This window comes from Rhipicephalus sanguineus, chromosome 6, assembly GCF_013339695.2.
Source record: "Rhipicephalus sanguineus isolate Rsan-2018 chromosome 6, BIME_Rsan_1.4, whole genome shotgun sequence".
In the NCBI taxonomy this organism is placed as follows: Eukaryota; Metazoa; Arthropoda; class Arachnida; order Ixodida; family Ixodidae; genus Rhipicephalus; species Rhipicephalus sanguineus.
Genome location: NC_051181.1, coordinates 77,463,399 through 77,491,195, shown reverse-complemented (window position 1 = coordinate 77,491,195; position 27,797 = coordinate 77,463,399). Strand labels below are relative to the sequence as shown.

The 27,797-nt window shown below is 48.9% G+C and overlaps 2 protein-coding genes across 2 annotated transcripts in view; both read left to right on the top strand.

Moving 5' to 3' along the window:
* Window positions 1–27,797, top strand: part of LOC119395911 (uncharacterized) — a 595,703-nt gene that overhangs the window by 62,749 nt on the left and 505,157 nt on the right. The window lies entirely within an intron of this gene.
* The window catches only part of LOC119397364 (disintegrin and metalloproteinase domain-containing protein 10-like), an 82,137-nt gene that overhangs the window by 41,635 nt on the left and 12,705 nt on the right, over window positions 1–27,797 (top strand). The window contains exons 14-15 of the mRNA XM_049416540.1: window positions 3,922–4,112; window positions 4,751–4,958. Of these exons, the coding sequence (XP_049272497.1) occupies window positions 3,922–4,112; window positions 4,751–4,958 (399 nt within the window). The remainder of the gene's footprint in view (window positions 1–3,921; window positions 4,113–4,750; window positions 4,959–27,797) is intronic.

Below are 27,797 nucleotides of genomic sequence, written 5' to 3'. Positions count from 1 at the left end.
TTCACACATTCTCTATTGCTCTCTGTTGGCGATGTAGGTAGGCGGGGCGGAGCGGGTCGGTGCCGCCGTCTGTGAAAGGTGAAAAGAAGTAATGGTTCACGATCGACATTTACTAGCGCTTACTCCGCGATTGCGCGCTATATAGGAGGTCATGGTTAAAACATCTCGGTGTGCGTCGGCGCGCTGGCATCCCCGAGGCACCCTTGACGCAGTTCGTTCTTTGCCTTCAGGTTTGTGTTAGCGTGCGTCGGCTCATCGGAGTAGTGCAGCTTCCACATGCACCAACGGGATTTCTCCGCCGCCGACTGCTTCGATTGCGAGAGCACCGGCTAACAAAACTGCTGCAATACGCGTTGCAGAAAGTACGCGATTTCGACGGGTGAATGTCGTGCCTTGGTGGAGCGAGACCAGCGCCTGCGAGACAGCGGCCAGCGGGACGCACGCGTTTGCGGCTCAGGCTACGCACCTTTACCTCCCGTGTTGCTGAAGTGCAGTGTGTGGTAGTGTATGCATGAGCGCAGGCGTCAGTCACCCATTGCTAGAAAGCGCACACCGTGCCGTTTCTCTCCTTAATGACGACGCTTTGAAGAAGTACATACCGGGTACCAGTGTTGATTATGAGCTTGTTGATATCATCCTTAGGCGGGATTCACGATTCGCTGTGTCTAAATATATGTTGACTCCGTCAGCTACCACAACGGTTTAATCATGATCATGGGCGTTAGTCGTCGCGATAGAGACATGCCGTCAACATGGGTGCATCCACGTCAAACGGTGCTATAGCGGCCAAACACCAATAGACATTGTACAAGCTCTCATATATCACTACACAATAAGCACTACTTCTGTGAAGACACGTTTCACTTTCGTGTTATACCGATTCCTATGACGGAGGGAACAGCCATGTTTTTTTTCTTCATAGCTGCCACCGACCATGTTGGCGTTCACTGCAAACAGTCCGGATGCAATCCTGAATTCTATAAATGTAACTTGTCAGCTTGAAACGGAAATCAAATTACGAGTGAAATCATCGACTCTCAGAGAATGGCATTCCTGAATTGTAAATTTGGGAGTACTCCATCTGTTTCCATCATGACGACAAAGAAATTGCGTCTATTTCAGCTAACCAGTCATTAAGAAGAGCTTTGTCCATGCGCACATGCCTCATGTCACGGTGTCGAACTCATATCGTCCTTTGTTTTTTTTTTTTAATGTTTTTGACGAGGCGCTGCGTGTGTACTTACAAACGTTATTCTCGTGGCAAGCCTCGTGATTTTAGTACTGTGAAATGTAATTGAGTTATACGAAAAAAATCAGTTTTTCTTTCCTTTTTAGTGTTCTTTTAAGCGTGTCTATGACTTCTAATAAAAGTTAGTTGCCAGTCGTGCGCATGCCTGTGCTTTTGCTATCGTTGTGTCGTAATCGTTCGCGATTCCCCTTAAATGATGCTCAACAAATAGCAACTCTCCGAAGTATCCTTTCTTACGACGGTATGGTGGTTTGAGGTTTGGGGATGATTGCTTATTTGTACAACGTAGAGGGAGGGAGGGGGACGGAGGAGCACAACATTGAGCAGAAGGTAGAAGCCACCTTCTCGAGGTATGAGCATTGTTGCGAATTCTCCGAAGCGCCAAACCAGACTCGGAGCACAAAAATATGTTCAGCGATGATTTCGGGAAGCGCCCCAATTGTCCTGCGATGGCAATATGAACACCGGATTTTTTTATTCCAAAAAGCACGCCACAGGCAAGGACTTCCGGGAATCGAAGGCGGGAAGCCCTCGCGGGAGCGTCATGTCGCGTCAAGTCGAGCATGACTAATTGACCTCTAGATCGGGAAAGAACACCTATTGAAATGACCCTCACAGAGGGAGTCTCAAGAAGTCTGGTGCATCTTAGCAAGCGCAGCGGAACAAACACAAAAGAAAGAGACACGTAGGCAGGACGGGCTCTAGCTAAGATGCACAAGTTCCACACCCATCAACTAGCCCGAATTTCCGCGTTGAATCAAGAAGTCCACTGCTGCAGACAAAAAGGCCATTTCCAAGAAGACGAACTTCCCTCAGGGCCTCCCGCAAAATAAAAGAAAAAAGAACATCGCTGATCCCTCCGTCATAGGAATCGGTATAACACGAAAGTGAAACGTGTCTTCACAGAAGTAGTGCTTAATGTGTAGTGATATATGAGAGCTTGTACAATGTCTATACGTTTTTGGCCGCTATAGCACCGTTTGACGTGGATGCACCCATGTTGACGGCATGGCTCTATCGCGACGACTAACGCCCATGATCATGATCAATGCACCACTCGTTCAGAAACTCTCATAGTTCCGGCGCACAGTTAAAACGTTGCTGTGAACGGGCGGCCGAAGACTTTTGGGCCTGGAGGGCTCATGACGATGAAGCACAGCATTTCTGTTCTTTCTTTCAATTTTCAATAAAATCGTTTGTATTCGATATTCGATTCGATATTCGTCATTTTGGCCACTATTCGGCACTATTCGATTCGACATTAAATTTCGCTATTCGCCCACGGTGCTTCGAGTGACAGAGCGATGATTAGCTTGTCCAGTCAAATGTGCAATGCATCATTGATGACCACCATTAACCTGCCTTTCGTAGAGGCCTCAAGTTACTCGCCTACTGCCTATACTCCTATTTGCGAGCGCACTGTCATTTGCAAGTGAATTTGGTCACTCCACTTATCTTGGGATCCGCATTTCATTATTATACAAGTTTTAGCGATTCCGCTTCTTTAACCGGGTTCCGTTGTCGCACCAAACTCTTAAACTGCCTTTAAATCGTTCATCTTACCTGTATGATCGTAACATTTATTTCGATATCACCATGTCTAGCCCTACTGGTTAGCATGCTCTTAAATATCCAAGTGTTGCTTTAAACAATGCATGATACTTCTATCATGCTGATCAATGTGCGTTTCCTCTATTTCACACTGAAATCAGTTACAGTTTCTTTCAAAAGGAAGACATTTCATGCAGAATGTTGGAACAGCCCCTCTACTGAATTACCAATTTCACCCGAAAGCGTTCGTCCTGGCCAACGGGGCCCTCTTACTCACAGCGTTCTTGGTTCCTCCATGCTGTCCACATTGATATAAGCAATTTCTATACCGATCTTTCACTATATATTGCCACAATATATTGGGTTGGGCCCGCATGTAACGATAGTCTTGAGGAAACCCAGATTATCAGCTAGGCTGACCCGATTACCGACAGCACGTGCTCATTGGCTTCGACCATAAATTCGTTGTCCTCACTTTCTACCACAGCGGAACACGCAAGCCGGTGATTAACAATACCGCGTGACAGAAAACAAACTTATATACACAAGAACATTTTGCACAGACAATCCCTCACTAAAAAGAATCACAGACACGAACAGAAACTTCGCGCAATGGAGTGTCACCATGCTCATACCGGCTCCTGTCTGTCTCATCGAACCGGGCCATCGGAGCTACAGGAATGCCGATGATAGCCCCTGACAAGAGGACCCGCCCTGTGTTCTTCAGAAGTCTGGCAAATAAGGTCTTGATGGTCATCATTATACTAGAAGGATGTCGTATATATGGGACTGGAGGCCGACTGAGAAAGAACAGTGGGTTTGTAACAACAACATGCGGCGTCGTAGGGGAGTCGTAAGTCTCCGAATATCTCATCATATTAGAAAACCACCCACACAAGGCAAGGGATTTGCATTAACTCAAGCCTATCAATTCATAAACGTCCAAACTTATTACTGCTCGCACATTTCGAACGTCCTTCGTAGGAACAAACACTCGTGGTCTGCGACATTTTCGTTTGTAACATTTGACGTGACCCACTCGCATGTATACGTGCTTGTGCTACATGGTGGTATTCGTGTGCCAAACACAAGCGTGTGATCCTTGACGCTGTCACCCTCAGCGGTTCCGGCGGCAAGTGTCCGCCTTCGGAGCACAAGCGCGACGGCGTGCTCTGCAACCACCGCAGCCAGGTGTGCCAGAACGGCGAGTGCACGGGCTCCCTGTGCCGACTGTACGACCTCGAGGAGTGCTACCTCACTGGGCCCCACCGCACGCCGGACGAGATGTGCCTCATTGCGTGCCGAGAGAATGGTACGCGTATCTGACATGTATACATGTATTAATACCCCTTCGTGGTAGCTTAGCTGCTAAAATGACGTCGCTGCTGAGCTGGATGAGGAGGAGGGTGCAAATAACGACCGCGGCGGCCGCGTTTGAATGGCCGAACTGCGAGATCATGCGTGCACTTAGATTTATATGTACATTGAAAAAAATCCCAAGGGGTCAAAATCCGGAGTTCCCTAATACGGCAGCACGATTCTTTCGTAAGTCCGCATGAAAGTGCCCAGCTTTGACAGACCGACATCCAATGAGACAAAGTAAATTTTTGCCTCTATAAAGGTCCTTTTAGTACATTATGAAGAGTTGCACCATTTGGGAGTCACATTTTCAAGAGAAGCAACCAAGCTAGATGACGACTGTTGTGGGACAAAAAGACACCCTAAGGGGTGGAACTGCATGCATAGGCGTCGGCAGGATTTTCTCTTGGGGGGGGGACCGTGCTTGCATCGCGGTTGGGGAGGAGATGGAGTGCTGGTGTCTTGATGGGGGGAGGGAGGCAAGTGCCCCTTTTGCACCCCACTGCCGACGCCCATGAACTACATGTTATCAGTGTGTATATCGACAAAGGGCGTTCAGTCGATTGCCTGATCGCCCATACGTGTGTGCAGTGTCCGGCAGCGTGTGCATGGAGGCGTGCCGCTTCGACCGCATGAAGGACTTCTGCAACAAGAGAAGCTGGAGCCCGGAGCGCCGTGCGATGACCTGCGCGGCTACTGCGACATCTTCCAGCGGTGCCGCCTGGTGGACGCCGAGGGGCCGCTCGCCCGCCTACACTGGCTCGTTTTCGGAGGACATGGCCTGCAGAATTTGCTCGTGGTAAGGAAGCGTGACTTTTGTGTTTCTTTAGTCCACCGATGCTTATCGACATTTGGTGGAGTTATATACGCCGACCACCAGAGCAGCAGCAAGTGGTCGCAGGGTTACACCCACGGACCCTTACCTAAAGCGACAATTATTCGGGACCTTTAACTACAGCGTCTCTCATAAGGGATGGGGTAGGTAGGGCAAATTGTATATATAAAGACGCTAAAACACAGAACCACAAAGGCTTACTTCGACTGAAATTTATTGCAAAAAGCACTTACACATATACACCGAAAAAGAAGGTTTTACAAAGACGCCTAGGGCCATTCGAATTGCACCACTGAGCGATCCCTGTACCGTACTTGCGGTTTGTGGTCCTCTGTATAGAGTCTTTGTAGTATATTAGCGATGCCTACGCTCATGAATTTCGTTAATGCATTAAGCTGGGCTAGGTATTGATTGTAAGCTTCCATATTGCTAGCGAACACACACAAAGGACGACATAGAAGGAGACAGGACCACCGCTAGACTTCAACTGATTTTTTAATCGACATGAAGGACACACAACCTTCTTTGCGCACGCGCAGGTGCCACGTCACAAACGTTTATCCACCGAGCAAAAAGAAAAAGAAAAAAGAAAGAGAATTCTCCGCCGCCTATCGATACCGCCAGTTCGCACGTGGTTTCTTCTACACAGATAGTCCAGTTCTCTTTTCGACAACGCGAGGACGGAGTGCTGACACATGTGTCACCCGCCTTGTGAATTTCGACAGCCTCTACTATTTCCCTCTTTCTCTGTTCCCCGCCAACGTAACACAGAAGTGGCGTCATATGCTGGGTACAACCCTCGCACTTCTTGCAGTGCATCGCCAATACCACCCCCTGCAAGCGATCGAACAGCCGTGCGATGCTCCCTGAGCCTTTCATTGACGCATCTGCCCGTCTGGCCAATATACACCTTGCCACAAGCAAGTGGAAGTGTGTAACGACTCCCGTCTACAAGCTGTGAATTTGATTGGTGTTTCTTAGGACACCGCGGCTTCTCAGGTTCCGTCACAGCAGAACAGAGCCCACCAGTTGTGAGGAGCCGTGAACAGACACCAAGACCGCAATTTCGCGCCACTTTTTTGAGCCGGTGGGAAACTCCGTGAATGTACGGGATTGAAACCCGTAGCATGCGTGTGTCAGAGTCCACCTTGGCCTCATTCCCTCTAAAGCTAGCTTTTAGCTCCCTCAAGAGCGCTTCAGCAACCGAGATCACGGTTGGACGAGGGTAGTCCGCCTTATGAAGACGTGCAAGTTGACCACTCAAACTTGCCTGAACATTGTGCGGACAGGACTTCTGCAGGGCTGCACGCAGGCTATTCGTCACTATTCCCCGCTTCACCAGCTTCGAATGGGTGATGCATAATTAAGGATCTTTTTTTGGAACGTGGCTTGTACATCCAGCATATGCGCACGCCCGTGAAGCAGATAGATAATTCTAAAAACTGAATAGTGCCATTGACAGGCATTTCATGAGTGAAACGCACCCCCCGCACACGCCTTAAAAATATCTAAATGCTAAAAACAGAGCTTTCACTATTTCGTAAGTTGTCAAGATTAAGAATTAAAAGAAAGTCATCTACGTATCTAAAACACCGGACCACACTTTTATCAAGTCGCTCAGCAATACGCTTATCACACACGTGCTAAATAAATCTCACTAAGAATGGGGGCTAAACAAGACCTATGCAGATTCCATTACTTTGGATAAAGCATTCTTCTCGGAAGCGCACAACGGTTGCCGTAAGATAAAAAAGAAAGTAGTTCTAAAAAGTTATCAATTGACATGCCACAGGCATTTTGAAAATCAACAGCACCTCCGTTTTCAACGTGATCACGAACTGCCTCTAAAAGGCGGTCCTGCGGAATACTATAAAATAAATCTTCTACATCAATGGAAAATGCAAAGTTCCGTGTGGTTCTTCGTGTTGCTCAGTTAAAAGTCTACAATATCCTTAGAATTCCTCACACCAAACGGATCCGTCACACTGAGTAGCTTCAGTTGTTTCTGCAGGAACCTAGAGGAACACCTTGCCATGACCCCTGCTCAGACACTATAGCACGAAAAGGAATATTTTCCTTGTGTGTTTTTGCCGAAAAAATATTCTCAAGCTGTCGTCATCTGCAGCATTAATCTGTTTCCTCAAAGACGGTTTGTTTAAATCTTCACACATCGACAGGCATTCTTTCCTCACCTTAGCTAAGCGTCCTTTAAAGGAACAAAATCTTACTAATAGCTTCTTTCGCTTTTTCCAGGTACATGTCGTTCGGTACAACCACAAAGCCCCCTTCTTTGTCAGCTGTTAACAAAGCATAATTTTTCATCTTTAGATACTCGATGGTGCTACGCACCGACAGTTCAGAAGAATGGCCACTCACCGCCTTGGCCAATACGCAGTCTAGGCCCTCAGAGATACACCGCTGTTTCTCGTCAGGCTCAGCTCTATCAGCTATTTTTCTAACCATAGACACAAGACTTGCAGGCTCTTTCTTTGGCTCTACACAGAACTTAGGACCGCATCTCAATACATTTTCAACAAAATCTGGCAGTGGCTCTTTCACCAAAGAAGTCACCCCTCCTTTAGTGTCATCACAGCGCACCTTTTGTTTCTTCCAGGACAGTAGAACAGGGAGACACTGCTTCCAAAGGAACTCGGTGCACGTTGCTGCTTCGCGAAACCAGCTCCGCGCCAAGGCAGCTCTTGTAGACGGACAGTCCGAACGAGACGCCGCGTACGCACTCAAACACACCTGGTGGAACCGGATGTGCCTCCAGAGTTCAGACCGTAGCATCTTTGTCATCCTTCTTGCATGAGCAGCGGACGGCTGGTAGGGCTGAAAGAGCCGTTGTACCTCCATCGGTACGAAACCATCTTCAGGGCGAACGACAAAATCCTTGTCCGGCAGGTAGCGACGGCAATGAAGTTGATATACGTAATTGAAGGATGAGAACACAGATACGGTGAGAAGACAGGGCCCAATGAACTAGACAGATAACTCGTTAATGCATTAAGCTGGGCTAGTTGGTATTGATTGTAAGCTTCCATATTGCTAGCGAACACACACAAAGGACGACATAGAAGGAGACAGGACCACCGCTAGACTTCAACTGATTTTTTAATCGACATGAAGGACACAAACATTTCTTTGCGCACGCGCAGGTGCCACGTCACAGACAAAGTTTATCCACCGAGCAAAAAGAAAAAAGAAAAAAGAAAAAGAAATTCTCCGCCGCCTATCGATACCGCCAGTTCGCACGTGGTTTCTTCTTACACAGATAGTCCAGTTCTCTTTTCGACAACGCGATGGACGGAGTGCTGACACATGTGTCACCCGCCTTGTGAATTTCGACAGCCTCTACTATTTCCCTCTTTCTCTGTTCCCCGCCAACGTACATCACAGAAGTGGCGTCATATGCTGGGGTACAACCCTCGCACTTCTTGCAGTGCATCGCCAATAAACCACCCCCTGCAAGCGATCGAACAGCCGTGCGATGCTCCCTGAGCCTTTCATTGTCGTCTACACACTTCCACTTGCTTGTGGCAAGGTGTATATTGGCCAGACGGGCAGATGCGTCAATGAAAGGCTCAGGGAGCATCGCACGGCTGTTCGATCGCTTGCAGGGGGTGGTTTATTGGCGATGCACTGCAAGAAGTGCGAGGGTTGTACCCCAGCATATGACGCCACTTCTGTGATGTACGTTGGCGGGGAACAGAGAAAGAGGGAAATAGTAGAGGCTGTCGAAATTCACAAGGCGGGTGACACATGTGTCAGCACTCCGTCCATCGCGTTGTCGAAAAGAGAAACTGGACTATCTGTAAGAAGAAACCACGTGCGAACTGGCGGTATCGATAGGCGGCGGAGAATTTCTTTTTCTTTTTTCTTTTTTCTTTTTGCTCGGTGGATAAACTTTGTCTGTGACGTGGCACCTGCGCGTGCGCAAAGAAATGTTTTGTGTCCTTCATGTCGATTAAAAATCAGTTGAAGTCTAGCGGTGGTCCTGTCTCCTTCTATGTCGTCCTTTGTGTGTGTTCGCTAGCAATATGGAAGCTCATGAATTTGAACCAACTAGCTCTATCAAACTGCGTGGTGACTTTTACAGCCGCACTGCACGCTGCTTCTAGACGGCAAGTAGTAAATGAATGAACGAATGAGTGAATCACAGCAACAGATTGCAAGAACGCATATGCTTCCGAACTTGCTTTCTGTGCGTTCATTACAGCTACTATTGTTAACAAAAAGTAAAAAGAAGTCTTCACTGCTTTCACTATCGTCTACTTTATCACGATTAGTTGAACGCGAATATTTTTGTTACGCCGCCGCAACGTGGCAAACCAATGCACGTGTCTACAGCGTTTTATAGCGAATCCTAAAACCAGAAGTTATTTTTCTCGGCGATAAGTTATCCGATCTTAGCCAGATAACAGAACCGCGATTTGCGATTATCAAAAAAGAGTTTTGACGCATGACCGTTCGTAGTGCCAATCTGCACGTGCTATGCACCGTTATCACGACATTTCTCATCAAGCATTTAATGAAGAAAGCTTGTGGGTATAGAGGGCCTTCTGCGTCCCGCCAGTAGATAAATCAGGGTAGACGAATGCTCGAGAGCACGAGAATGACAGTTTGTTTGACGAGGACGACCGACTCACGTCACAGGGTCGCGAAAGCGCAAACGGTGAAGGCCGAACCCCATATGCGCGAAAATGCACGCGACAGCGACGAAACGTAGATTGCCTTCGCGCGGTCGCTTGCATAGGCAAACCCCATTCACGCGACGGCTTCGGCGGGCGATCTCCACTGTTGCTGGTCAGAGGGCGTTTACTCATACCAAAAGTGGCGCGTTGTCAACAGTATGCAATGTAAAATACGATGTTTTGTTGCATAACGGTACATAAAATTTATCATTGTCGTGCAGTATTTTTTCGATCCCATCACTGCTGCTACGTGCCGCCAAGCCGCGTCACAGACGGCGCGAGACTTGTAGTTCCTGACCTTGAGGTCCTATAACGCACGTTCGCGTTCAGCGACGTCAACGTTGCGCTCGTCGCCGTTGGTCATGTTGATGAACGTTGTTGTTGGTGCGCGTCGATAAGCAAGTGGCGACAACCAGCAGTACGTCACTGACGGAGATCCTGTGCCGGTGTTTTGCTATTGACTGCTTGAGCACAACCCTTCCGGGCGACGGGCAACGGATTCCAAATCTGAAAAACCGAGCGATCGCGCGACATCGACCACGCGACACGTCGCGCGAACGGCCCCTTCCGTCGCTCATAGCGTCGCTGGTTGCTGTCGCGTGCATTTTCGTGCATATGGGGTTTGGCCTTGAACGGTCAAGGGACTCTGGGGCGGGGCAGTAGAGTGCCGGAGCAGAAAACAGCAACAAACGGGCAGCCGAAAGAAGCCACGCTCTCGCCCTAGTCCAGCCAGAACCTAAGTCCTCCCGGGAAGCGTGCACGCGGCCCCTTTTATAATGCGCAAGCGGGCCACGGGCACCGCCACTGCGCAGCATAGGCTTGGTTAGTTCCTTATACGTCACCTAAAACCGCCAGGGCTGGCCCGAAAGGCGCCGCGTTGACGACGTGAGCGGTGCTGCTGCAAAAGCAAGTTTGTCTCCGCCATCACGCTGGAATGATGGTGCCAACCGCACCTCCGCAGCCGGACGTGCAGACAATTTGCGTGTCGCGTGCCGGAACTCGCTAACGCTTTAAGTGCCTCGTTGCGCGGTGACGTTGAGCGAAGCATGGCAGATGAATGAAGTGGTGCAAAAACCCACGTGACCTTCGAGCTGGCGGCGTGTGGAGAGGGAACGGCTTTTTGTGTCTTTGACATGGCTTGTAATACATGATGGTCTTCACGTTTCAGCGCTACTGGTACCTCACCATGCTGGGCGTGATGGCGAGCGCCGGGGCCACGGTTCTGTTCATCAAGCTCTGCGCCGTGCATACACCGAGCAGCAACCCGAACTTGAAACGACCCCGCAAGATCACCGAAACCGTGCTGAGACCAATGAGCTTGCTGCGCGCATGACTCGCGCAACCGCGCACGAATGCAGCGTCCGCACGTTTAATACCTGATCATCGAACGACGATTTAATGATACACTATGATGATACTCCGCCGAATTGTAGTGGCGGCTACATGATGCGCGAACGACGACGGTATAACGAAACTTTGTGTTGCGCGACATATATAAACTGCGGTGCATATATTAAATGGAAGGCTATTTGTTCAGCTCAATTTCTGAAACGTCTGACAGCGTTGTACCACGCACATTGCTAGCCTATCAAAACCGAGCAGTATATTATAATGCCAGCGATTGTTCTGTTATAAGCGGAAGACATTGAATTTGTGATAATTTCACAGAAGTGCGCAGCCCATAGAAAGAGTTGTTCACATACCAGGCCCGTAGGCAGGAATTTTTTCGGGGGGTACTCGTTCACAGACTGCTTGTCGGGCTCTATGTGAGTTTTCCCTTGCCCTTTCCGGTAATGCTGTAAGCGTCGTAATAAACAATTGGTCCCTTTCAACACTTGCAACGGCCTTTCGTTTCTGCAGAATTGTTCCCTTTAGACTGCGCTGCTCACTGCTCTACTCTCCTACCTGCTCAGTACGCGTATAGCTACCTTTTCTAGCTCAAGTAGTGAAGGGCAAGTTGTGGTCGAAGCATGGCCCCACAACGGTTCCAGTATCCTTCAAAGCCTTCGTGCCTCGCACCTTAGTGGAATTGGCACTGCACGTGCAACAAGAAGACCGGTCTGTAGACTGTACAGGGTGTTTCTGCTAAAAAGCACCAAGTATTAAAAAACGTAGGTGCTACGCGTCTCGAATGACGCAGTGTTGTTATAGCCATACAGCACGCCAGGATATTTTAACACACGAAGTGTTTTATGCGGCGTCCACCACGGCTCCACTGACGCATTTCCATCACGGATATGACGTTGTAAAATATAAAGACTAACATATGGCAAAGAAAAAAACTATAAGAAAAAGTTCCGTCACCGGGAGTCGAACTTACGACCTCTCGATCGCCAGCGCGCAGCGACTCCGCCACAGACGGCATGTTCTCTGCTATGCTAACGGCAGAGCTATTTATGTACACCATTTGCCGGTGGCGGTACTCAGAGATCGGCGGTACAGCGTGTTTCGTTATCACTACGAGATTGCGCGAAGGCTCCAAGAGCGTAGACTCCTGGAAAATCAGAGTACCCCAAAGGTAGGCTGCACGCGGGCAATATTGCGGCGGCGGCCATTTCCCTTCCAGACCGCCGGCGCGTTGCTAGCGTGTGTTGAGAAGTGACCGATCTTTTCGCCTCGGTGCCGTGTTACGCTCGGCGGAACGGCATTATGTGTGTGTGTTTCTTCAAGAGGATATTAGAAGTTTTCGAGTCATCAACAGTTATGGATCGACTGCGCGGTTAGCGGTGTAACTAATGAAATGTGCGGCGAATGTGGCCATGTGCTCACGAACTCGCTTCATGGCTTCATCGGTCTCTTTTCGTGTCACGCCCGGGTGTGTTCGCTAGGTCCGGATTAGCGCAGTGACTTTGTGCGAGATGCCATACTTCGACATTTGGTGAATCTCGACTGTTTGCGCTAGCTTTGCAGTCGAGTCGGTGTTCAGGTTCACTGCACTCGAGAACGTTATCGAACAACATCAAGAACATTCAACATTGCGTCCTTCGACTGATCGCTGACTCATACCTTGCTTGCGCACCATGCTTGCTGTTTAACTGGTTGGTATGTGTAATAGAAGGTTGTGTGTACGGTAATTGGAAGTTGTGCGCGACGTATTTGTCTTGATTCGGAACGCCAGCAGCCGAACGCACGGGCGAATCGGCGTGCGGTGGTAAGGTGCATCTTATCTTCCGATACGTAGAAAATTTCTTGTCCCTTATTATTCCCAACGTTGCAGTGCATTTGCAAATATTTTGCCGTGTTCCGACAGATTTTTTTTTTTTTTGGCGTTGCCAGCGCGTAAACAGCTAGGGTTCTGTTTCTCCACTGCTGCACTTTTTGTTTCATAATGCACTCTATTAAATCTTCCTCGGCACGGTGCTTTATGTTCTTTTGATCAGAAATAGCACATCCCGCAAATTTTTAAAGCGCATGTTACTGCAACACAGTATAAATATCGACATAGGGCTCGCATAAAGTCGACTTTCGCAATGTGTGGGATCTGCTTTCTTTTTTTTTTGCTGTCACCATTTCTCACCCACTAACAGTATTTTAAGGTTACGCTCGGCGCAATGCAGCATTGGCAACATTTTTTTGCAACGAATTTAAAAATACGCTTAATAACATTGCCTTATACCAAGTTCATCAACAGAGTTCCACGCTTCTGTTTTGCGCAATGGCAAATGGTCATGCCACAATTGCCTTCAAGTATAGCAGTCAACAGTTATTATTTTAATAAATCTTCAATTTCGCTCTCGTGCGTGCACGCTTATAACTCGAATAGCATGCGTAATCTGTTCAAGAGATCGAGATATAAACAGCCGAGCAAATAGAAAGGTATGTATAGTTTTCAATATCGCTGACCATACCGAACCGAAAAGGTGAGGTATCCTGTCGTATAGATCTTTTCCAGCAAAATTTGGGTAGTTCACTGCAGGAAAGTGTGTTCTTCGAGGGGGGCAATTCATTCCGGCCAACTATGCAGCCAGAACGGCGCTCTTTGACATTAATTTTGCCCACACGTCATGCAAAAATAAACGAGATTCTCACAGTAGCTCACCAGTAAGGTTCGATTGCTGGTAAGCTACTCTCTGGCATCTGCATGCAGTGGCGTAGCCAGGGAGTGGCACACCGGGGCCCGTGCCCCCTCCCCCCCCCCCCCCAAATTTTTTTCCTGTGGCGTACAAAGCACGAAATGCCATTCGACCACATCTGCCTGCCAGCCCCCACTTCAGATCAAGGAGGTGCCCTCCCCCCTGCCGAAAAAAATTTCTTACGCCCCTGTCTGCATGACGCGTTTAAAAATGCGACGAAGTTCTTCTAGGGACCATGGTACTGCTAAATGTGCGGCCACGCTCTGCATTGAACGCGCCTGCACCCAAAGCGCTTGGAAGGGATACGGCGGCGGGAGGTCACGTGATGCGAATAATCCAATCACGTCGGCGGCGGCGCGCGGAAAACGGATGCGATACTCTGAAAATTTTCCAGTGACTCTAGAGCTCCCGCGATGCGAGCGCCCTCACACGCCAGAGCGCGCTCCTCCTCTCCACTACTGCGCCCGCACCACCTGCTCCTTGCTAGGGGCGAGGAAAAGCGCGCGCGCCCGCAGCTGTTGCTATGGGAGGGGAGTGAGAGCGGAGAGATAACACGCCGGCGCGCGGACACCGACGCCTGGCATCGCCCGACTAAGAAATGCATTCGCATTAAAAGACCAAGAAAGAGATCCGCGCTGGGAATCGAACCCACGACCTTGCGGCCGCGACGGCAAGCGCCCGACGCCCTACCGACTAAGCTAACTCGGCAGTGCAGGACACGGCGCGAACGTGCCTTATGTCTTTCACACTTCTCTATTGCTCTCTGTTGGCGATGTAGGTAGGCGGGGCGGAGCGGGTCGGTGCCGCCGTCTGTGAAAGGTGAAAAGAAGTAATGGTTCACGATCGACATTTACTAGCGCTTACTCCGCGATTGCGCGCTATATAGGAGGTCATGGTTAAAACATCTCGGTGTGCGTCGGCGCGCTGGCATCCCGAGGCACCCTTGACGCAGTTCGTTCTTTGCCTTCAGGTTTGTGTTAGCGTGCGTCGGCTCATCGGAGTAGTGCAGCTTCCACATGCACCAACGGGATTTCTCCGCCGCCGACTGCTTCGATTGCGAGAGCACCGGCTAACAAAACTGCTGCAATACGCGTTGCAGAAAGTACGCGATTTCGACGGGTGAATGTCGTGCCTTGGTGGAGCGAGACCAGCGCCTGCGAGACAGCGGCCAGCGGGACGCACGCGTTTGCGGCTCAGGCTACGCACCTTTACCTCCCGTGTTGCTGAAGTGCAGTGTGTGGTAGTGTATGCATGAGCGCAGGCGTCAGTCACCCATTGCTAGAAAGCGCACACCGTGCCGTTTCTCTCCTTAATTGACGACGCTTTGAAGAAGTACATACCGGGTACCAGTGTTGATTATGAGCTTGTTGATATCATCCTTAGGCGGGATTCACGATTCGCTGTGTCTAAATATGTTGACTCCGTCAGCTACCACAACGGTTTAATCATGATCATGGGCGTTAGTCGTCGCGATAGAGACATGCCGTCAACATGGGTGCATCCACGTCAAACGGTGCTATAGCGGCCAAACACCAATAGACATTGTACAAGCTCTCATATATCACTACACAATAAGCACTACTTCTGTGAAGACACGTTTCACTTTCGTGTTATACCGATTCCTATGACGGAGGGAACAGCCATGTTTTTTTTCTCATAGCTGCCACCGACCATGTTGGCGTTCACTGCAAACAGTCCGGATGCAATCCTGAATTCTATAAATGTAACTTGTCAGCTTGAAACGGAAATCAAATTACGAGTGAAATCATCGACTCTCAGAGAATGGCATTCCTGAATTGTAAATTTGGGAGTACTCCATCTGTTTCCATCATGACGACAAAGAAATTGCGTCTATTTCAGCTAACCAGTCATTAAGAAGAGCTTTGTCCATGCGCACATGCCTCATGTCACGGTGTCGAACTCATATCGTCCTTTGTTTTTTTTTTTAATGTTTTTGACGAGGCGCTGCGTGTGTACTTATAAACGTTATTCTCGTGGCAAGCCTCGTGATTTTGGTACTGTGAAATGTAATTGAGTAATACGAGAAAAATCTGTTTTTTTTTCTTTTTGGTGTTCTTTTAAGCGTGTCTATGACTTCTAATAAAAGTTAGTTGCCAGTCGTGCGCATGCCTGTGCTTTTGCTATCGTTGTGTCGTAATCGTTCGCGATTCCCCTTAAATGATGCTCAACAAATAGCAACTCTCCGAAGTATCCTTTCTTACGACGGTATGGTGGTTTGAGGTTTGGGGATGATTGCTTATTTGTACAACGTAGAGGGAGGGAGGGGGACGGAGGAGCACAACATTGAGCAGAAGGTAGAAGCCACCTTCTCGAGGTATGAGCATTGTTGCGAATTCTCCGAAGCGCCAAACCAGACTCGGAGCACAAAAATATGTTCAGCGATGATTTCGGGAAGCGCCCCAATTGTCCTGCGATGGCAATATGAACACCGGATTTTTTATTCCAAAAAGCACGCCACAGGCAAGGACTTCCGGGAATCGAAGGCGGGAAGCCCTCGCGGGAGCGTCATGTCGCGTCAAGTCGAGCATGACTAATTGACCTCTAGATCGGAAAGAACACCTATTGAAATGACCCTCAGAGGGAGTCTCAAGAAGTCTGGTGCATCTTAGCAAGCGCAGCGGAACAAACACAAAAGAAAGAGACACGTAGGCAGGACGGGCTCTAGCTAAGATGCACAAGTTCCACACCCATCAACTAGCCCGAATTTCCGCGTTGAATCAAGAAGTCCACTGCTGCAGACAAAAGGCCATTTCCAAGAAGACGAACTTCCCTCAGGGCCTCCCGCAAAATAAAAGAAAAAAGAACATCGCTGATCCCTCCGTCATAGGAATCGGTATAACACGAAAGTGAAACGTGTCTTCACAGAAGTAGTGCTTAATGTGTAGTGATATGAGAGCTTGTACAATGTCTATACGTTTTTGGCCGCTATAGCACCGTTTGACGTGGATGCACCCATGTTGACGGCATGGCTCTATCGCGACGACTAACGCCCATGATCATGATCAATGCACCACTCGTTCAGAAACTCTCATAGTTCCGGCGCACAGTTAAAACGTTGCTGTGAACGGGCGGCCGAAGACTTTTGGGCCTGGAGGGCTCATGACGATGAAGCACAGCATTTCTGTTCTTTCTTTCAATTTTCAATAAAATCGTTTGTATTCGATATTCGATTCGATATTCGTCATTTTGGCCACTATTCGGCACTATTCGATTCGACATTAAATTTCGCTATTCGCCCACGGTGCTTCGAGTGACAGAGCGATGATTAGCTTGTCCAGTCAAATGTGCAAATGCATCATTGATGACCACCATTAACCTGCCTTTCGTAGAGGCTCAAGTTACTCGCCTACTGCCTATACTCCTATTTGCGAGCGCACTGTCATTTGCAAGTGAATTTGGTCACTCCACTTATCTTGGGATCCGCATTTCATTATTATACAAGTTTTAGCGATTCCGCTTCTTTAACCGGGTTCCGTTGTCGCACCAAACTCTTAAACTGCCTTTAAATCGTTCATCTTACCTGTATGATCGTAACATTTATTTCGATATCACCATGTCTAGCCCTACTGGTTAGCATGCTCTTAAATATCCAAGTGTTGCTTTAAACAATGCATTGATACTTCTATCATGCTGATCAATGTGCGTTTCCTCTATTTCACACTGAATCAGTTACAGTTTCTTTCAAAAGGAAGACATTTCATGCAGAATGTTGGAACAGCCCCTCTACTGAATTACCAATTTCACCCGAAAGCGTTCGTTCCTGGCCAACGGGGCCCTCTTACTCACAGCGTTCTTGGTTCCTCCATGCTGTCCACATTGATATAAGCAATTTCTATACCGATCTTTCACTATATATTGCCACAATATATTGGGTTGGGCCCGCATGTAACGATAGTCTTGAGGAAACCCAGATTATCAGCTAGGCTGACCCGATTACCGACAGCACGTGCTCATTGGCTTCGACCATAAATTCGTTGTCCTCACTTTCTACCACAGCGGAACACGCAAGCCGGTGATTAACAATACCGCGTGACAGAAAACAAACTTATATACACAAGAACATTTTGCACAGACAATCCCTCACTAAAAAGAATCACAGACACGAACAGAAACTTCGCGCAATGGAGTGTCACCATGCTCATACGGCTCCTGTCTGTCTCATCGAACCGGGCCATCGGAGCTACAGGAATGCCGATGATAGCCCCTGACAAGAGGACCCGCCCTGTGTTCTTCAGAAGTCTGGCAAATAAGGTCTTGATGGTCATCATTATACTAGAAGGATGTCGTATATATGGGACTGGAGGCCGACTGAGAAAGAACAGTGGGTTTGTAACAACAACATGCGGCGTCGTAGGGGAGTCGTAAGTCTCCGAATATCCATCATATTAGAAAACCACCCACACAAGGCAAGGGATTTGCATTAACTCAAGCCTATCAATTCATAAACGTCCAAACTTATTACTGCTCGCACATTTTCGAACGTCCTTCGTAGGAACAACACTCGTGGTCTGCGACATTTTCGTTTGTAACATTTGACGTGACCACTCGCATGTATACGTGCTTGTGCTACATGGTGGTATTCGTGTGCCAAACACAAGCGTGTGATCCTTGACGCTGTCACCTCAGCGGTTCCGGCGGCAAGTGTCCGCCTTCGGAGCACAAGCGCGACGGCGTGCTCTGCAACCACCGCAGCCAGGTGTGCCAGAACGGCGAGTGCACGGGCTCCCTGTGCCGACTGTACGACCTCGAGGAGTGCTACCTCACTGGGCCCCCCGCACGCCGGACGAGATGTGCCTCATTGCGTGCCGAGAGAATGGTACGCGTATCTGACATGTACATGTATTATACCCCTTCGTGGTAGCTTAGCTGCTAAAATGACGTCGCTGCTGAGCTGGATGAGGAGGAGGGCAAATAACGACCGCGGCGGCCGCGTTTGAATGGCCGAACTGCGAGATCATGCGTGCACTTAGATTTATATGTACATTGAAAAAAATCCCAAGGGGTCAAAATCCGGAGTTCCCTAATACGGCAGCACGATTCTTTCGTAAGTCCGCATGAAAGTGCCCAGCTTTGACAGACCGACATCCAATGAGACAAAGTAAATTTTTGCCTCTATAAAGGTGTCCTTTTAGTACATTATGAAGAGTTGCACCATTTGGGAGTCACATTTTCAAGAGAAGACGCAACCAAGCTAGATGACGACTGTTGTGGGACAAAAAGACACCCTAAGGGGTGGAACTGCATGCATAGGCGTCGGCAGGATTTTCTCTTGGGGGGGGGGACCGTGCTTGCATCGCGGTTGGGGAGGAGATGGAGTGCTGGTGTGGCTTGAATGGGGGGAGGGAGGCAAGTGCCCCTTTTGCACCCCACTGCCGACGCCCATGAACTACATGTTATCAGTGTGTATATCGACAAAGGGCGTTCAGTCGATGCCTGATCGCCCATACGTGTGTGCAGTGTCCGGCAGCGTGTGCATGGAGGCGTGCCGCTTCGACCGCATGAAGGACTTCTGCAACAAGAGAAGCTGGAGCCCGGAGCGCCGTGCGATGACCTGCGCGGCTACTGCGACATCTTCCAGCGGTGCCGCCTGGTGGACGCCGAGGGGCCGCTCGCCCGCCTACACTGGCTCGTTTTCGGAGGACATGGCCTGCAGAATTTGCTCGTGGTAAGGAAGCGTGACTTTTGTGTTTCTTTAGTCCACCGATGCTTATCGACATTTGGTGGAGTTATATTACGCCGACCACCAGAGCAGCAGCAAGTGGTCGCAGGGTTACACCCACGGACCCTTACCTAAAGCGACAATTATTCGGGACCTTTAACTACAGCGTCTCTCATAAGGGAGGTGGTAGGTAGGGCACAATTGGTATATATAAAGACGCTAAAACACAGAACCACAAAGGCTTACTTCGACTGAAATTTATTGCAAAAAGCACTTACACATATACACACGAAAAAGAAAGGTTTTACAAAGACGCCTAGGGCCATTCGAATGCACCACTGAGCGATCCCTGTACCGTACTTGCGGTTTGTGGTCCTCTGTATAGAGTCTTTGTAGTATATTAGCGATGCCTACGCTCATGAATTTCGTTAATGCATTAAGCTGGGCTAGTTGGTATTGATTGTAAGCTTCCATATTGCTAGCGAACACACACAAGGACGACATAGAGGAGACAGGGACCACCGATAGACTTCAAACTGATTTTTACTCGACATGAAGGACACACACATTTCTTTGCGCACGCGCATGGTGCCACGTCACAAAGTTTATCCACCGAGGCAAAAAGAAAAAAGAAAAAAGAAAAGAAATTCTCCGCCCGCCTATCGATACCGCCAGTTCGCACGTGGTTTCTTCTTACACAGATAGTCCAGTTCTCTTTTCGACAACGCGATGGACGGAGTGCTGACACATGTGTCACCCGCCTTGTGAATTTCGACAGCCTCTACTATTTCCCTCTTTCTCTGTTCCCCGCAACGTACATCACAGAAGTGGCGTCATATGCTGGGGTACAACCCTCGCACTTCTTGCAGTGCATCGCCAATAAACCACCCCCTGCAAGCGATCGAACAGCCGTGCGATGCTCCCTGAGCCTTTCATTGACGCATCTGCCCGTCTGGCCAATACACCTTGCCACAAGCAAGTGGAAGTGTGTAGACGACTCCCGTCTTACAAGCTGTGAATTTGATTGGTGTTTCTTAGGACACCGCGGCTTCTCAGGTTCCGTCACAGCAGAACAGAGCCCAGCCAGCTTGTGAGAGCCGTGAACAAGACACCAAGACCGCAATTTCGCGCCACTTTTTGAGCCGGTGGGGAAACTCCGTGAATGTACGGGATTGAAACCCGTAGCATGCGTGGTGTCAGAGTCCACCTTGGCCTCATTCCCTCTAAAGCTAGCTTTTAGCTCCCTCAAGAGCGCTTCAGCAACCGAGATCACGGTTGGACGAGGGTAGTCCGCCTTATGAAGACGTGCAAGTTGACCACTCAAACTTGCCTGAACATTGTGCGGACAGGACTTCTGCAGGGCTGCACGCAGGCTATTCGTCACTATTCCCCGCTTCCACCAGCTTCGAATGGGCTGATGCATAATTAAGGATCTCTTTTTTGGAACGTGGCTTGTACATCCAGCATATGCGCACGCCCGTGAAGCAGATAGATAATTCTAAAAACTGAATAGTGCCATTGACAGGCATTTCATGAGTGAACGCAGCCCCCCCGCACACGCCTTAAAATATCTAAAATGCTAAAAACAGAGCTTTCACTATTTCGTAAGTTGTCAAGATTAAGAATTAAAAGAAAGTCATCTACGTATCTAAAACACCGGACCACACTTTTATCAAGTCGCTCAGCAATACGCTTATCACACTGTGCTAAATAAATCTCACTAAGAATGGGGGCTAAACAAGACCCTATGCAGATTCCATTACTTTGGATAAAGCATTCTTCTCGGAAGCGCACAACGGTTGCCGTAGATAAAAGAAAGTAGTTCTAAAAAGTTATCAATTGACATGCCACAGGCATTTTGAAAATCAACAGCACCTCCGTTTTCAACGTGATCACGAACTGCCTCTAAAAGGCGGTCCTGCGGAATACTATAAAATAATCTCTACATCAATGGAAAATGCAAAGTTTCCGTGTGGTTCTTCGTGTTGCTCAGTTAAAAAGTCTACAATATCCTTAGAATTCCTCACACCAAACGGATCCGTCACACTGAGTAGCTTCAGTTGTTTCTGCAGGAACCTAGAGAGAAACACCTTGCCATGACCCCTGCTCAGACACTATAGCACGAAAAGGAATATTTCCTTGTGTGTTTTTTGCCGAAAAAAATATTCTCAAGCTGTCGTCATCCTGCAGCATTAATCTGTTTCCTCAAAGACGGTTGTTTAAATCTTCACACATCGACAGGCATTCTTTCCTCACCTTAGCTAAGCGTCCTTTAAAAGGAACAAAATTCTTACTAATAGCTTCTTTCGCTTTTTCCAGGTACATGTCGTTCGGTACAACCACAAAGCCCCCTTCTTTGTCAGCTGTTAACAAAGCATAATTTTTCATCTTTAGATACTCGATGGTGCTACGCACCGACAGTTCAGAAGAATGGCCACTCACCGCCTTGGCCAATACGCAGTCTAGGCCCTCAGAGATACACCGCTGTTTCTCGTCAGGCTCAGCTCTATCAGCTATTTTTCTAACCATAGACACAAGACTTGCAGGCTCTTTCTTTGGCTCTACACAGAACTTAGGACCGCATCTCAATACATTTTCAACAAAATCTGGCAGTGGCTCTTTCACCAAAGAAGTCCACCCCTCCTTTAGTGTCATCACAGCGCACCTTTTGTTTCTTCCAGGACAGTAGAACAGGGAGACACTGCTTCCAAAGGAACTCGGTGCACGTTGCTGCTTCGCGAAACCAGCTCCGCGCCAAGGCAGCTCTTGTAGACGGACAGTCCGAACGAGACGCCGCGTACGCACTCAAACACACCTGGTGGAACCGGATGTGCCTCCAGAGTTCAGACCGTAGCATCTTTGTCATCCTTCTGCATGAGCAGCGGACGGCTGGTAGGGCTGAAAGAGCCGTTGTACCTCCATCGGTACGAAAACCATTCTTCAGGGCGAACGACAAAATCCTTGTCGGCAGGTAGCGACGGCAATGAAGTTGATATACGTAATTGAAGGATGAGAACACAGAGTACGGTGAGAAGACCGGGCCCAATGGAACTAGACAGATAACTCGTTAATGCATTAAGCTGGGCTAGTTGGTATTGATTGTAAGCTTCCATATGCTAGCGAACACACACAAAGGACGGACATAGAAGGAGACAGGACCACCGCTAGACTTCAACTGATTTTTTAATCGAATGAAGGACACAAAACATTTCTTTGCGCACGCGCAGGTGCCACGTCACAGACAAAGTTTATCCACCGAGCAAAAAGAAAAAAGAAAAAAGAAAAGAAATTCTCCGCCGCCTATCGATACCGCCAGTTCGCACGTGGTTTCTTCTTACACAGATAGTCCAGTTCTCTTTTCGACAACGCGATGGACGGAGTGCTGACACATGTGTCACCCGCCTTGTGAATTTCGACAGCCTCTACTATTTCCCTCTTTCTCTGTTCCCCGCCAACGTACATCACAGAAGTGGCGTCATATGCTGGGGTACAACCCTCGCACTTCTTGCAGTGCATCGCCAATAAACCACCCCCTGCAAGCGATCGAACAGCCGTGCGATGCTCCCTGAGCCTTTCATTGTCGTCTACACACTTCCACTTGCTTGTGGCAAGGTGTATATTGGCCAGACGGGCAGATGCGTCAATGAAAGGCTCAGGGAGCATCGCACGGCTGTTCGATCGCTTGCAGGGGTGGTTATTGGCGATGCACTGCAAGAAGTGCGAGGGTTGTACCCCAGCATATGACGCCACTTCTGTGATGTACGTTGGCGGGGAACAGAGAAAGAGGGAAATAGTAGAGGCTGTCGAAATTCACAAGGCGGGTGACACATGTGTCAGCACTCCGTCCATCGCGTTGTCGAAAAGAGAACTGGACTATCTGTGTAAGAAGAAACCACGTGCGAACTGGCGGTATCGATAGGCGGCGGAGAATTTCTTTTTCTTTTTTCTTTTTTCTTTTTGCTCGGTGGATAAACTTTGTCTGTGACGTGGCACCTGCGCGTGCGCAAAGAAATGTTTTGTGTCCTTCATGTCGATTAAAAAATCAGTTGAAGTCTAGCGGTGGTCCTGTCTCCTTCTATGTCGTCCTTTGTGTGTGTTCGCTAGCAATATGGAAGCTCATGAATTTGAACCAACTAGCTCTATCAAACTGCGTGGTGACTTTTACAGCCGCACTGCACGCTGCTTCTAGACGGCAAGTAGTAAATGAATGAACGAATGAGTGAATCACAGCAACAGATTGCAAGAACGCATATGCTTCCGAACTTGCTTTCTGTGCGTTCATTACAGCTACTATTGTTAACAAAAAGTAAAAAGAAGTCTTTCACTGCTTTCACTATCGTCTACTTTATCACGATTAGTTGAACGCGAATATTTTTTGTTACGGCCGCCGCAACGTGGCAAACCAATGCACGTGTCTACAGCGTTTTATAGCGAATCCTAAAACCAGAAGTTATTTTTCCTCGGCGATAAGTTATCCGATCTTAGCCAGATAACAGAACCGCGATTTGCGATTATCAAAAAAGAGTTTTGACGCATGACCGTTCGTAGTGCCAATCTGCACGTGCTATTGCACCGTTATCACGACATTTCTCATCAAGCATTTAATGAAGAAAGCTTGTGGGTATAGAGGGCCTTCTGCGTCCCGCCAGTAGATAAATCAGGGTAGACGAATGCTCGAGAGCACAAGAATGACAGTTTGTTTGACGAAGGACGACCGACTCACGTCACAGGGTCGCGAAAGCGCAAACGGGTGAAGGCCGAACCCCATATGCGCGAAAATGCACGCGACAGCGACGAAACGTAGATTGCCTTCGCGCGGTCGCTTGCATAGGCAAACCCCATTCACGCGACGGCTTCGGCGGGCGATCTCCACTGTTGCTGGTCAGAGGGCGTTTACTCATACCAAAAGTGGCGCGTTGTCAACAGTATGCAATGTAAAATACGATGTTTTGTTGCATACGGTACATAAAATGTTTATCATTGTCGTGCAGTATTTTTTCGATCCCATCACTGCTGCTACGTGCCGCCAAGCCGCGTCACAGACGGCGCGAGACTTGTAGTTTCCTGACCTTGAGGTCCTATAACGCACGTTCGCGTTCAGCGACGTCAACGTTGCGCTCGTCGCCGTTGGTCATGTTGATGAACGTTGTTGTTGGGTGCGCGTCGATAAGCAAGTGGCGACAACCAGCAGTACGTCACTGACGGAGATCCTGTGCCGGTGTTTTGCTATTGACTGCTTGAGCACAACCCTTCCGGGCGACGGGCAACGGATTCCAAATCTGAAAAACCGAGCGATCGCGCGACATCGACCACGCGACACGTCGCGCGAACGGCCCCTTCCGTCGCTCATAGCGTCGCTGGTTGCTGTCGCGTGCATTTTCGTGCATATGGGGTTTGGCCTTGAACGGTCAAGGGACTCTGGGGCGGGGCAGTAGAGTGCCGGAGCAGAAAACAGCAACAAACGGGCAGCCGAAAGAAGCCACGCTCTCGCCCTAGTCCAGCCAGAACCTAAGTCCTCCGGGAAGCGTGCACGCGGCCCCTTTTATAATGCGCAAGCGGGCCACGGGCACCGCCACTGCGCAGCATAGGCTTGGTTAGTTCCTTATACGTCACCTAAAACCGCCAGGGCTGGCCCGAAAGGCGCCGCGTTGACGACGTGAGCGGTGCTGCTGCAAAAGCAAGTTTGTCTCCGCCATCACGCTGGAATGATGGTGCCAACCGCACCTCCGCAGCCGGACGTGCAGACAATTTGCGTGTCGCGTGCCGGAACTCGCTAACGCTTTAAGTGCCTCGTTGCGCGGTGACGTTGAGCGAAGCATGGCAGATGAATGAAGTGGTGCAAAAACCCACGTGACCTTCGAGCTGGCGGCGTGTGGAGAGGGGAACGGCTTTTTGTGTCTTTGACATGGCTTGTAATACATGATGGTCTTCACGTTTCAGCGCTACTGGTACCTCACCATGCTGGGCGTGATGGCGAGCGCCGGGGCCACGGTTCTGTTCATCAAGCTCTGCGCCGTGCATACACCGAGCAGCAACCCGAACTTGAAACGAACCCCGCAAGATCACCGAAACCGTGCTGAGACCAATGAGCTTGCTGCGCGCATGACTCGCGCACACGCGCACGAATGCAGCGTCCGCACGTTTAATACCTGATCATCGAACGACGATTATTTAATGATACACTATGATGATACTCCGCCGAATTGTAGTGGCGGCTACATGATGCGCGAACGACGACGGTATAACGAAACTTTGTGTTGCGCGACATATATAAACTGCGGTGCATATATTAAATGGAAGGCTATTGTTCAGCTCAATTTCTGAAAACGTCTGACAGCGTTGTACCACGCACATTGCTAGCCTATCAAAACCGAGCAGTATATATAATGCCAGCGATTGTTCTGTTATAAGCGGAAGACATTGAATTTGTGATAATTTCACAGAAGTGCGCAGCCCATAGAAAGAGTTGTTCACATACCAGCCCGTAGGCAGGAATTTTTCGGGGGGTACTCGTTCACAGACTGCTTGTCGGGCTCTATGTGAGTTTTCCTTGCCCTTTCCGGTAATGCTGTAAGCGTCGTAATAAACAATTGGTCCCTTTCACACTTGCAACGGCCTTTCGTTTCTGCAGAATTGTTCCCTTTAGACTGCGCTGCTCACCTGCTCTACTCTCCTACCTGCTCAGTACGCGTATAGCTACCTTTTCTAGCTCAAGTAGTGAAGGGCAAGTTGTGGTCGAAGCATGGCATTCCACAACGGTTTTCCAGTAATCCTTCAAAAGCCTTCGTGGCACTCCTGCACCTTTAGTGGAATTGGCACTGCACGTGCAACAAGAAGACCGGTCTGTAGACTGTACAGGGTGTTTCTGCTAAAAAGCACCAAGTATTAAAAAAACGTAGGTGCTACGCGTCTCGAATTGACGCAGTGTTGTTATGAGCCATACAGAGCACGCCAGGATATTTTAACACGAAAGTGTTTTATGCCGGCGTCCACCACGGCTCCACTGACGCATTTCCATCACGGATATGACGTTGTAAAATATAAGACTAACATATGGCAAAGAAAAAAACTATAAGAAAAAGTTCCGTCACCGGGAGTCGAACTTACGACCTCTCGATCGCCAGCGCGCAGCGACTCCGCCACAGACGGCATGTTCTCTGCTATGCTAACGGCAGAGCTATTTATGTACACCATTTGCCGGTGGCGGTACTCAGAGATCGGCGGTACAGCGTGTTTTCGTTATCACTAGCGAGATTGCGCGAAGGGCTCCAAGAGCGTAGACTCACTGGAAAATCAGAGTACCCCAAAGGTAGGCTGCACGCGGGCAATATTGGGCGGCGGCGGCCATTTCCCTTCCAGACCGCCCGGCGCGTTGCTAGCGTGTGTTGAGAAGTGACCGATCTTTTCGCCTCGGTGCCGTGTTACGCTCGGCGGAACGGCATTATGTGTGTGTGTTTCTTCAAGAGGATATTAGAAGTTATTTCGAGTCATCAACAGTTATGGATCGACTGCGCGGTTAGCGGTGTAACTAATGAAATGTGCGGCGAATGTGGCCATGTGCTCACGAACTCGCTTCATGGCTTCATCGGTCTCTTTTCGTGTCACGCCCGGGTGTGTTCGCTAGGTCCGGATTAGCGCAGTGACTTTGTGCGAGATGCCATATACTTCGACATTTGGTGAATCTCGACTGTTTGCGCTAGCTTTGCAGTCGAGTCGGTGTCAGGTTCACTGCACTCGAGAACGTTATCGAACAACATCAAGACATTCAACATTGCGTCCTTCGACTGATCGCTGACTCATACCTTGCTTGCGCACCATGCTTGCTGTTTAACTGGTTGGTATGTGTAATAGAAGTTGTGTGTGTACGGTAATTGGAAGTTGTGCGCGACGTATTTGTCTTGATTCGGAACGCCAGCAGCCGAACGCACGGGCGAATCGGCGTGCGGTGGTAAGGTGCATCTTATCTTCCGATACGTAGAAAATTTCTTGTCTCCTTATTATTCCCAACGTTGCAGTGCATTTGCAAATATTTTGCCGTGTTCCGACAGATTTTTTTTTTTTTTTGGCGTTGCCAGCGCGTAAACAGCTAGGGTTCTGTTTCTCCACTGCTGCACTTTTTGTTTCATAATGCACTCTTATTAAATCTTCCTCGGCACGGTGCTTTATGTTCTTTTGATCAGAATAGCACATCCCGCAAATTTTTTAAAGCGCATGTTACTGCAACACAGTATAAATATCGACATAGGGCTCGCATAAAGTCGACTTTCGCAATGTGTGGGATCTGCTTTCTTTTTTTTTTGCTGTCACCATTTCTCACCCACTAAACAGTATTTTAAGGTTACGCTCGGCGCAATGC